The sequence below is a fragment of the Panthera onca genome, chromosome X, assembly GCF_046562875.1.
Source record: "Panthera onca isolate mPanOnc1 chromosome X, mPanOnc1 haplotype 2, whole genome shotgun sequence".
NCBI lineage: Eukaryota > Metazoa > Chordata > Mammalia > Carnivora > Felidae > Panthera > Panthera onca.
In genome coordinates, this window is record NC_138357.1 from 29,974,542 (window position 1) to 29,986,929 (window position 12,388).

General features: G+C 48.1%; 1 protein-coding gene across 1 annotated transcript; it reads left to right on the top strand.

The window, feature by feature from the left end:
• Positions 1-386: 386 nt before the first annotated feature.
• LOC145713718 (uncharacterized) lies at positions 387-7,505 on the top strand. Its single transcript, XM_081792600.1, has 4 exons — positions 387-524; positions 3,095-5,069; positions 5,967-6,109; positions 7,168-7,505. Exons 1-3 carry the CDS (start codon positions 387-389, stop codon positions 6,065-6,067), a joined length of 2,214 nt encoding a protein of 737 aa, XP_081648726.1. The 3' UTR covers positions 6,068-6,109; positions 7,168-7,505.
• The last annotated feature ends 4,883 nt before the right edge of the window (positions 7,506-12,388 follow it).

The window sequence follows — 12,388 nt, forward strand, 5'->3', positions numbered from 1 at the left end:
GATAAGATGCTATTACAAAGTAGGGACAGTTCTATGATTGGTATTTCAATAAATCTTATCTGTAAGGTGGGGAGATGAGAATCAGGATAAAGTTGTAACTGGCAAAGAAGTGGTAGATATCCATTTTAGCCAAGAGGAAGATGTTAACATTCTGTGACCTTATTTTTGTCTCTGCTTAAAATTATAAAATGGCCTTGTTTTGTCTTTCATCATGGTCTCTGATCTTGTCTGATATTGGTGTTCTGATATTGATTATGTCCAACAGGAGAATAAAATGGCCTAGCATGAGTTCCAGTCCAGCTCTGAATGTCAGAGGCTGCTCTTCTTTTTCATTTTCAACATGTAGTCCTTTCTCCCAAATACAGAGTGTTATGCAACCAGAGACGATGGCACTTGCTTCTCCGTCCTTCGCAAGGTCTTGCAAGAAACATTATATGAAGGTGTCTAGTAAAAACTTGCTGGTTGGGGATCAGGAGGGCTGGTCTGGAACTTTCCAAGAGCCTCAACTCATGGCCATTTACTTTGTACATGGTTAATTAACCTTCTGCTGTCAAGTTTCTCCTGAAGCTGCATGTATAAGAAGTAGTCCTGTTTGGACTTCAGATTAAAGGTCATGAGACTGGATCTAGTTGTGGCTCCTCCATCAAGTTGCACGACCTTGGGGAAGCTAGTTACCTGCTCTAGGCCTTAATTTCCCCATCTAAAAACGAATAGACTTAGCTTCAATATCTAAAGGCCTTTCCAGCTATGAAATTTTGGAAGAATATGCATTTTCTCTTGCATCTCTTCTACCTTTATGGAAAGTGCTAAATGGCACATGGCCACACATCATTATAGAAGCACTCAACAAATAGTGCTATAGGTGAGCTGTTTAAAATTTAAAAATAACCGATATTTTAATCTTATGCTATGTGTCAGTATTAATTCCACATGGATTAAGGAGTTAAATGTAAACATTCAAAAGATTTTCAAAAAGAAGAAAATATAAAATTTTTCTCTAGATAACAAAAGATTTGCAAACTTAGAATGGTGTTAAAATCATGGGGTACTGGGTGGCTCAGTCGGTTGAGTGTCTGATGCTTGATTTTGGCTCAGGTCATGATCCCAGGGTTGTGGGATTGAGCCTTGCATCCACGCTGAAGGTGGAGCCTGCTTAAGATTCTCACTCTCTCCCCCTCTGCTCCTCTCCCCAACTCGCACATGCTCTCCAAAAAAAAAAAAAAAACAAAAAACAACATAAAAAAATTACCAGATTTTGTAACATAAAAATGAAAAATTGTGTGCTTAGAAATATAACCAACTTAGAAGACAAAATGAAACCAGGGACATATTTTCAACAGATGGTTAATATCCTAAATATAATCCTATCTCATTCCGTCTACCTATTTCACTGAAATCTTGACTGAAGGCAGGGTATGAACTCAACCAGGGAGGAAGTGTGTAACTCTATATATCTGGAAACAACTATATTTTGGTTTTGGATTAGATGATTCTCTCTGAAGGCCTGAGAAACTACCCAATAGTTTCTCTCCAGTGGTTCAAGAATGGAAAGGTTACTAGTAATACAATAATATCTTGTATATATATAAAACGTCACAGTAAAAAGAAGGGCATTTACTCCATTATCTTATTTTATTCTTAGAGCAACATTGTAAGATGTAGGTAATGATGACTCTAACTTCACAAATGATAAACTGAGGCAGAGAAATGGTAAGTACCCTTCCTAAGATCACATCAGGGGCTAAATGTTAAAACCAAATCTGTACCTCAGACTGGGATTCTGCCTCAGTTTTGCTCTCTTTATAGTGAGGATTACAAATTAGAAATTTTCTACATTGCCTTCCAGATTTAAACCAATGATTTATGATAGCACCATGCTCTATTATTGAGGTGGGGACTAGAAGAAAAATAAGAACATTGAAATTTTGCTGGGTTGATGAAAGGAAAACATCCCTCCTAAACTTGATAGGATTTATTGGTATTAAACACCAAAATATTATTTGCTATTTTTTTTCAAAAGACTTTTTTAGTATTACAAAACTTTTTTTTTTACCAGAGTGAGTAGAAAATAGCAGTAAATTTCTCCATGATTTTCAGAATTACTTATGCTGGAGGTCTTGATTAAGTGGATTTTGAAATCAAAAGTCTTGGACTGTTGCCTCAAAAACATCCTAGGAAGCCTACGCTTTTATTTAAAAAATAAATTGTAATGTTTATTCATTTTTGAGAAAGACAGAGCATGAGCAGGGTAGGGGCAGAGAGAGAGAGAGGGAGACACGGAATCCAAAGCAGGCTCCAGGCTCTAAGCTCTCAGCACAGAGCCTGATGCAAGGCTCCAACGTACAGATCTGGAGGGGATCATGACCTGAGCCCACCACTTAACTGACTGACCCACCCAGGCAACCTGGATGCTTACCCTTTTAAAGTTTTTCATGCTTATTAGCTCTTAGGAGATGACTTGGTCCTGGAAAAGTAGTATCTCCCTTTTGTTCATTCTTTGGGGTGCTGCAATAAATTTGTCAGGGTTCATTATAATACCTTCTAGTTCCTCTCATTCACCAATTCTTCAACACTCAGTTCTTTTTTTTAAGTTTATTTATTTATTTTTGAGAGAGAGAGCACAAGTGGGGGAAGGGCAGAGAGAGAATCCCAAGCAGGCTTCCTGCTGCCAGCGAATTGCCCAATGCAGGGCTGGAACCCACCAACCCACCAATTTGAGATCATGACCTAAGCCAAAGTCAGATGCTTAAATGACTGAGCCACCCACATGTCCCTTCCACACTGCATCCATGTCAATTTTGTCTACTTTCCAAGTAGCTTTAACCATGTTAAGTTGTCCAACTTCTTCTCTCTTTCTTCTTGGGAGATTTTTACTACTCCTGGGGTCTGAGCTATATACTATTTTTATGACTCTGTCCCTACTTGCATGAGTCATTACCAGGTGGAAATCAAGAAACACCTTACAGTTCACATAGCCCAAAGTGTCTCACTATTAGACCACTATAGTTTTTCAGACAGTGGTAAAACTTAAAGGACAGGAGTTGCGCAGACCCGAAAGTAATGGCAAGACCCTAAGGCCTCAAAGAACAAACAGGGAGGTAAAGTGGGAGCAACCCCTAGGGGCCTCGGTCATTCATTGGACGCCGAGCACGTCACTCTTTGCGTCTGGACGAATGAGGGTGGAGCTCAAGAGGAGGGCACGTGGCCCATTGTTGACGCCTCTGGCCCCGCCCACCGTCCTGCGGCCGGTGGACTCACCCGCCGCGGCCAGCGTCGCCCGAGGGGAGGCCTGGGTGGGCCGCTCCCCACGACCGCCCCCTGCCCTTCCCGTCCGGGGCCTCCTCGGGCACCGCCACCGACTGCTGTCCCCCTCGGCGGCCACCTCCCGCCGGGCCCCGTTGCCCTCGGCCTCCCGTCGGCGGCAGCGGGCAGCCTCCGGCGTCGCCGCAGCCCCGTCTGTCGCCTCCCCGGTGAGGTACTCCCTGGTGCCATGTCCGCCTCCGGAGATGGAGGCCAGGCCCCGGGTGGCCAGGAGAGCCCCATGGATGAGGCGGGGGCCCCGGCGGCCGGAGGGGCCAACGAGGTGGCCGGCGGCGAGGCGGGGGCCGGCAGTGATGGAGTAGCCAGGGGCGATGGGGTGGCCGCTGGAGACGGAGTGGCTGGTGGCGATGGGATGGCCGGAGACGAAGCGGTCGGTGGCGACGGGGTGGCCGGAGACCGAGAACGGGTGGCTGGAGACGGAGAGGCAGTGGCCGGAGATGGAGACCGGGAGGCCGGAGACGAGGACAGAGTGGCCGGCGGAGATCGGGTGGGGGGAGATGGAGTGGCCGGCGGAGAATGGGTGGCCGGAGATGGAGACTGGGAGGCCGGAGACGAAGACAGAGTGGCCGGCGGGGATTGGGTGGGTGGGGGTGGAGTGGCTGGAGGAGACTGGGCGGCCGGAGGTGGAGACGGAGCGGCCGGCGGAAACTGGGGGGCCGGAGATGGAGAGGCCGGCGGAGACGGGGAGGCCGGAAACGAAGTGGCCGGCGGAGACTGGGTGGTCGGAGCAGGAGTGGCCGGTGGAGACGAGGTGGCCGGAGGCGGAGGCGGAGACGGAGACGGAGGGGCCGGAGGCGGAGACGTGGTGGCCATGGGCAACAGAGTGGCCGGAGGCGGAGTGGCCGGAGGCGGAGACGGAGTGGCTGGAGACGGAGTGGCCGGCGGTGGAGACGTGATGGCCATGGGCGACAGAGCGGCCGGCGGCGGAGACGGAGCGGCCGGCGGTGGAGACGGAGCGGCCGATGGAGGAGACGGAGCGGCCGATGGAGGAGACCGAGTGGCTGGAAACAGAGTGGCCGGTGGTGGAGACGGAGCGGCCGATGGAGGAGACGGAGCAGCCGGTGGCGGAGACAGAGCGGCCGATGGCGGAGATGGAGTGGCTGGAGACGGAGTGGCCGGTGGTGGAGACATGATGGCCATGGGCAACAGAGTGGCCGGCGGTGGAGACGGAGCGGCCGATAGAGCAGACGGAGCGGCCGGCGGCGGAGACGGAGCGGCCGATGGCGGAGACGGAGCGGCCGGCGGTGGAGACAGAGCGGCCAGTGGCGGAGACGGAGCGGCTGATGGCGGAGATGGAGCGGCAGGGGACTCCGGGCCCCACCCTGCCGAGGCTGCCGTTTCGGCTGCGCCTGCGGAAGGCCTCAGGGAGGAGGCGGTGGGCCCCGAGGGCGGGAACGCCTTCGAGGCGGGCGAGGACTCGGACTTTGGGCCGGCAGACGAGGACGGGGCGGAAAAGCCGGAGGCCGCCGGGGACGTAATTGTGGACGCCCACCATTTCCCAATGGTGGGCTTCCGCTTTACGTTCCTGGACCTGGTGCATTCGCTGCTACACCTCGTCCACTACAACAACCACATCCTCGTGCGGCCCCGGCCTCTGCAGCTCAACGTTCCCCCTGCGCCCCCAGCGGCGACCGCGGCCCACGAGTCCCAGGGCTCATCGTCGTCGTCGTCGTCGTCGTCAAAGGAGGAGGAGGCTACCTGGGAGACCGCGGAGGAGCCTGACAAGGAGGAGACGGCAGCCACAGAGGGTGAGGGGGACCCGCGCGTCCCAGGGGCCGGGGCTGTGGGCGGTTGTGGGCGCCCGGGCACAGAAGCCGAGGTTGGGGGCGCCCCCAGACTGAAGGCCGAGGGCCCGGGTGGGAGCCCCGTGCCGTAGCTACCAGTGGCTTTGAGAAGGAAACGTGCCGCCTTCTGGCAGCCGCGGCTAAGACAGCCGAAGGCCGCGGGGTAGGTGGAGGTCTGCACAGGGTAGGTGCAGGTGCAGGAGGGTGGGAGGATGTGCAGGAGGGCGGGCGGGGCTGTGCGGGTCAGCGCAGATGGGGGTGCAGGGGGCGGGAGGGGTCTGCAGTTCAGCGGTGTACAAGGGGTGGGAGGGGTGCGCAAGAGGGCGAGACGGGGGTGCAGCCAGAAGGAATAGAGCGAGCCAGGGGCACACCTCATTTTTGTCCACGGCTGTTAAAAATGCCAAGTTTTAGAACGTTCATCCCCAATCATTATGAACTGACGTGGGAGCACTTGGGAAAACTGAAATATTCAGGCATTGAGGGACTAATGAGCTTCATGGGAGAATTTGGAGTTGAGGCAAAACATGGTTGCAAGAAATCTCTGACAAGAACACACACAATGCAGCAGACACTTGATGATTCTGATCCCTTCTTCTCCGGAGGGCCAGTTATAATAGCAGCACAGGGTGGCAGCTTGACTGGAAAGAAAGAATGTCACTGTGAAAGTGACCAAGCAGCAGAAGGGTGAGGGCCATGGAAGGGCTGTATCAACCAGGAGGAAGGGCCCCAGCTCTTCTCTTAGTTCCTTCTATCCTCCCGCTTCTCCTGCGGGTACTCTACTAGACGTCACTCTTCCTTATGCATCACGCTATTTCTTCCTGTGAATGTCTGCTCCAAAGTCTGTATTATTCTTCACCAAAGGAACAACAAACTATCAGCAGGAAAACTCTGATAAGGAGGCGCAAGTCTCAGAGAGCGGGGAAGAAGAGACGTTTAACAAACAACAAGAAGGATCTCACTGAAAAGCATTTGGACCCACCACAGAACAGGCCCAAAAAATCCAGGTATCCGTATAGCTCCACCTATCACCCAACCATTCCTGACATTTACCTGTTACTGACCGGGTTGTTGTTTTTTTTTTCTCTTAATTCTCCCAATAAATTAATAAGTTTGTTTAAAATGAATTCAGACATTCCGTTTTACCTACTTAGAATGTTAACACAACACTCAGGTACCTAGTAATAGAAATCACAGTATATTTTGAAATCTATTTCATGGCTCCTCATTCGTTCTTGTGAGCTCTTTTGTCCTCTACCTATAAGACTACTAACAAATGGTAAACGTATCAGTAACTGAGACCAGTCTTTGTTTAGAAAACAGCCGAAGCAGCAGCTAAAGTGGCTGGGCTGTTTCCTACTTGGGCATTCATTACTTGGCCATGGAAATGTACCCCCTTGTACTAACTAGGAGACTATACCCTTTCGAATGTGATTACATGCAAATGGCAAAAAGTTCAGAATTTCAAGTAGCACTGCATTTAATGATTAATACCTAAGTATTCAGGTGTGGACTTTTGTATTTTATGTGACAGTCCAAAGAAACTTAGTCATAGTATGGCTATTACTTATCACTGAATTGGTAATTAAGTCTTGAAGTATATCTTGTCTTTGAATATATTTAAATGATTAACATTTGACTTTTTTTTCTTTTTTGCGTTTTCAAAGCTGTGTATTTTACAATAACAGCCTGTTTCTCGTATGGTAGATACGGAGTATCAAGGGTCTGGGAGGGTAAGGGAGTATCGTTTGTGGAATGAGCATAGGCTTTTAAGGTGAAAAGATTTTCTTAAATCCCAGAATCCTCTCGAGGGAAAGAAAAAAGCATTGATGGTATTAGGCAAGAGGGAGGCCAGGTTGGTGGGAGCACGTGATCGAAGCCATGGGCCGCACGAGCACCCCAGGCACAAGGGTGCAGGTTACAAGAGGAAACTGTGTTCTTTCCTCATTGAGAAATAGCCCACGGACGTAGCAGGTATATATAGGGCTGTTTTCATAGGTTTGGAAAGTCACCGTTGGTGGTTACGGCTCTATGATTGCTAATTTTCTCTCATTTCATCCTGCAGCTGGGAGGAACAAAACGAGATGAAGAAAGAAGAAAGAATCTGTCCACTGTTTCCGGTTTCTCATTTTTTAGAAGTGCATGGGAATTTTATTAACACTGACGTCATTCCAAACCGCATCCCCCAAAGAGCGATATCCCATGAAATCTGCCTTTTCTGTTACACTTGACAGATACGTTTGACAGCATGTGTTCTCATCAAAAATAAGTTTGTTTTAAAGTAATAAACTGGAAGGAAGGCAGATTTTATTTAGATAAATCATTTTAACTCCAATCTCTCTTTTATTTTACCTCTTTGTTTTGACGCACCATGCCTTCATTAAAAGGTATCACTTCCTACCATTTGACGAGCCTGTTTTAAATTATTTTATTATGGCCCCAAATAAATTAAAATGTCAAGGTGAAAACAACTTTTGTAAAGAGGGAGATGGAGGTCAGGTCTTTAGAGCTACGTGGCTCACTGTGTCAGGAACTAGCCGCATGTGGCTACTGAAACACGCCCGGTCTCATTTGAGACGCGCTGTTAGGCATAAAAAGGACATACCTCACTGATAATTTTATACCGATTACATATCGAAACGATACCAAATTGAGTTAAAATGTACTACTGAAATTAATTGTGCCCACTTCTTTTTACTTCTTAACGTGGATACTAGAAAAAGTGACACACGTGAGTTGCATCGTAACGTCTATTAGCACTGCTCTAGAGTGTGGTTTGGAAGGAAACCTGGTGGATGGCCCAGCTGGCCTGCAGGCCACATGGTGCTGCTGGGCCTCGACCCAGACACCGATTTAGAGGGTGGTTCTCAAAGTTTGGGCCCCACGACAGCCTCGTCAGCACCAGCCAGGAATTCTTGGGTTCCACCCAAGACCTGCTGAATCGGAACCTCCGAGGGCAGGCCCAGAAATGGGTGCTTTCACAAGCTCTTCAGGGGATTCTGAGGCAGCTACGGTTTCAGAAGCACTGCTTCAGAGGCACAGGGGAAGATGAGACTCACCTATGGTAGAACCAGCCTTAATTCACTGGCTTGGGACTTGCAGGTCAACTGAACAGGGTGGCAAGGGCTGGACTGGGGAGGGGGCCAGAACCCACAGGGGCTGAGACACAGAAGGGCTCACATTGGGTGATGGCAGAAAACTGCAGAAATAAAAAACCTGATTCCAGAAGAATACAAACATGACACCATGTATATAAAGTCTAACGGCACATGCAAAATGATCACCGTGTACTGATCGTGGATACAAACATCTAGAGGAAAAAGCATGCATAGGAGAGATGCCTACAAATGTAGCATGTGTGGGTGGGAAAGGTAAATAACTCATTTAGGGTGGTGACTACCTCTTGGGGAAACGAAGGGAGGAGAATCCTACTGGGGAGGGCTCCACAGTGGCTTCAACTGTATTTCCAATGTTACATTTCTTAAGCTGCGTGGTGGATACATACATGTTGATAGAGTATTATAATTTTTCATAGATCTGAAATATTTCATAATAATGAAAAAAAAAGAAAGGGAGAAAATGGACTAGAATCTGTTCAAGAAAAAAGAAAGATAAAGTCATAGTTGACTCAAATAGAGGATCAGAGAAGGGGAAAGGTCCTGGATTTGAGACAAGAGGGCTTCATTTCTACACTTAATTAAGGCTTCCTAGGTGCCCCCCTGAGTAGCATGAGATACCTTCTCTCGTGTTCTGTGCTAGCACATCTTGTATTCTAACATACATAGAATCTAATACATACATCTCCCAACATCAATCCCTGGACTGAACCTCTGAATGGTTGGGACCTTAAAGGGTTTTAGTCTTTCTTTCGCGAAGCCTTATTTGATGCTTAACTAATGTCTGCTAAAATGAAGTGAACTTAACACTCCCACAACTCTGCTTTAAAATGCATTATCAGGGGCGTCTGGGTGGCTCAGTTGGTTAAGCATCCACCTTTGGCTCAGGTCATGATCTCATTGCTCCAGAGTTCAAGCCCCTCACTGGGCTCTGTGCTGACAGCTCAAAGCCTGGAGCCTCTTCGGATTCTGTGTCTCCCCCTGTCTCTGTCCCTCCCCCTGCTCATGCTCTGTCCCTCTCTCAAAAATAAACATTAAAAAAAATAAACAAACATTAAGATAAAATAAAATGTATTATCATGTAGTGTTCCTTATGGCTAGAACCATATGGTAAAATAAAAGGCAGAGGGCTCTTTGTCACCATTATCTAAACTGAAAGGGTGGGCCAAGATAGTGTGATTTGAGGGCCCTCAAACTGGTTCTGATTTGTTAGTATTTATGCTGTGTTACTTGTAACATACTATTGCTTTTAGAGCCAAGAGAGACCTATGTTCTGAGCTCCATGCGGTAGAGCCCCACTTTGGTCCTCTGCCAGCCTTGCTCTTCCCTATAAGACCAGGATCCTGGAGTGCTCGGTTGAGACTGAGGGAGAGAGAGAGAGAAAGAGGAGGGGAGGAGGAGGAGGATTCAGGGAATAGGAGCTGGGGAGCCCTTCTGCACCACAGAAAATTTGCAAAGACTTCGAGAAGTTAGGAAAATTATCAGAAAGACAGTAGCGCCATTATACTCTATTTGCTTCTTTGTCAGAAGCTTGGTTGAGGGAAAACTCAAGTGATCTCTATTTCTTCATTCTTCTTTGCTTCCTGTTTGCCAACCAAGACTTGGATTTGAAGAACTCTGTTGTACTGAATCTGAAATCATCTTCAGATTAGAGCATGCATTTTCAAGTGTCAGTGAGATTTCTGGATCAATAAAGGTCTCCTGAAAGGATCCTGGGAAGATGGCGGCATAGGAGGACCATGGGCTCACCGCGCATCCTGCTGATCACTTAGATTCCACCTACACCTGCCTAAATAACCCAGAAAACCTCCAGAAGACTAGCAGAACGGAGTCTCCGGAGCCAATCGCAGACAAGAGGCCCACGGAAGAGGGTAGGAAGGGCGGCGAGGCGGTGCGCCCTCCACGGACTGGCGGGAGGGAGCCGGGTGGAGGGGCAGCCCGCTGGCCAAACAGAGCCCCCGAGTCTGGCTGGCAAAAGTGGAGGGGCCAGACAGAGTGTGTTCTGACAGTAAGCGGGACTTGACATCTGGAAGGTTATAAGCTAACAGCTCTGCTCAGAAAGTGGGAAGGCTGGAGGACAAAGGGAGGGAGAGCTGCTGAGCCCCCGGGGCGGCAGAGCTCAGTTTGGTGGGGAACAAAGGAGCTCACCAGCGCCATCTCCCTCGCCCATCCCCCAGCCAAAATCCCAAAGGGAACCAGTTCCTGCCAGAGAACTTGCTTACACTGCGCAAACACCCAACTCTGTGCTTCTGCGGATCCATTCCTCCTGCGGGTCTGACTCCCTCCCGGTGCCACAGGGCCCCTCCCGAAGCGGATCTCCGAAGGAAAAGCGAGCTAAGCCTGCCCCTCCCGCCCCTGTGCACCTTGCCGATCCACCCCAGCTAATACGCCAGATCCCCAGCACCACAAGCCTGGCAGTGTACAAGTAGCCCAGATGGGCCACGTCACCCCACAGTGAATCCCGCCCCTAGGAGAGGGGAAGAGAAGGCACACACCAGTCTGACTGTGGCCCCAGCCGTGGGCTGGGGGCAGACATCAGGTCTGACTGCGGCCCCGCCCACCAACGCAAGTTATTCAAGACAGCAGAGGGGAAGTGCCCTGCAGTTCCGCACCACTCCAAGGACTATCCAAACTGACGAAACGGAAGAATTCCCCTTAAAAAAATGTCCAGGAAATAACAACAGCTAACGAACTGATCAAAAACGATTTAAACAATATAACAGAAAGTGAATTTAGAATAATGGTCATAAAATTAACCACTGGGCTTGAAAACAGTATAGAGGACAGCAGAGAATTTATTGCTACAGAGATCAAGGGACTAAGGAACAGCCAGGAGGAGCTGAAAAATGCTATCAATGAGCTGCAAAATAAAATGGAGACAACCACGGCTCGGATTGAAAAGGCAGAGGAGAGAATAGGTGAACTAGAAGATAAAATTATGGAAAAAGAAGCGGAGAAAAAGAGAGATAAAAATATCCAGGAGTATGAGGGGAAAATTAGAGAACTAAGTGATGCACTAAAGAGAAATAATATACGCATAATTGGTATCCCAGAGGAGGAAGAGAGAGGGAAAGGTGCTGAAGGTGTACTTGAAGAAATAATAGCTGAGAACTTCCCTGATCTGGGGAAGGAAAAAGGCATTGAAATCCAAGAGGCACAGAGAACTCCCTTCAGACGTAACTTGAATCGATCTTCTGCATGACATATTATAGTGAAACTGGCAAAATACAAGGATAGAGAGAAAATTCTGAAAGCAGCTAGAGATAAACGTGCTCTAACATATAAAGGGAGACCTATAAGACTCGTGACCGATCTCTCTACTGAAACATGGCAGGCCAGAAAGGAATGGCAGAAGATCTTCAATGTGATGTCCCGGAAAAATATGCAGCCGAGAATCCTTTATCCAGCAAGTCTGTCATTTAGAATAGAAGGAGAGATAAAGGTCTTCCCAAACAAACAAAAACTGAAGGAATTTGTCACCACGAAACCAGCCCTACAAGAGATCCTAAGGGGGATCCTGTGAGACAAAGTACCAGAGACATCGCTACAAGCATGAAACCTACGGACATCAAAATGACTCTAAACCCATACTTTCTATAATAACACTGAATGTAAATGGACTAAATACACCAACCAAAAGACATAGGGTATCAGAATGGATAAAAAAAACAAGACCCATCTATTTGCTGTCTACAAGAGACTCATTTTAGACCTGAGGACACCTTCAGATTGAGAGTGAGGGGACGGAGAACTATTTATCATGCCACTGGAAGTGAAAAGAAAGCTGGAGTAGCCATACTTATATCAGACAAACTAGACTTTAAATTAAAGGCTGTAACAAGAGATGAAGAAGGGCATTATATAATAATCACAGGGTCTATCCATCAGGAAGAGCTAACCATTATAAATGTCTATGCGCCGAATACCGGAGCCCCCAAATATATAAAAACAATTACTCACAAACATAAGCAACCTTATTGATAAAAATGTGGTCATTGCAGGGGACTTTAACACCCCACTTACAGAAATGGATAGATCATCTAGACACACAGTCAATAAAGAAACAAGGGCCCTGAATGATACATTGGATCAGATGGACTTGACAGATATATTTAGAACTCTGCATCCCAAAGCAACAGAATATACTTTCTTCTCGAGTGCACATGGAAC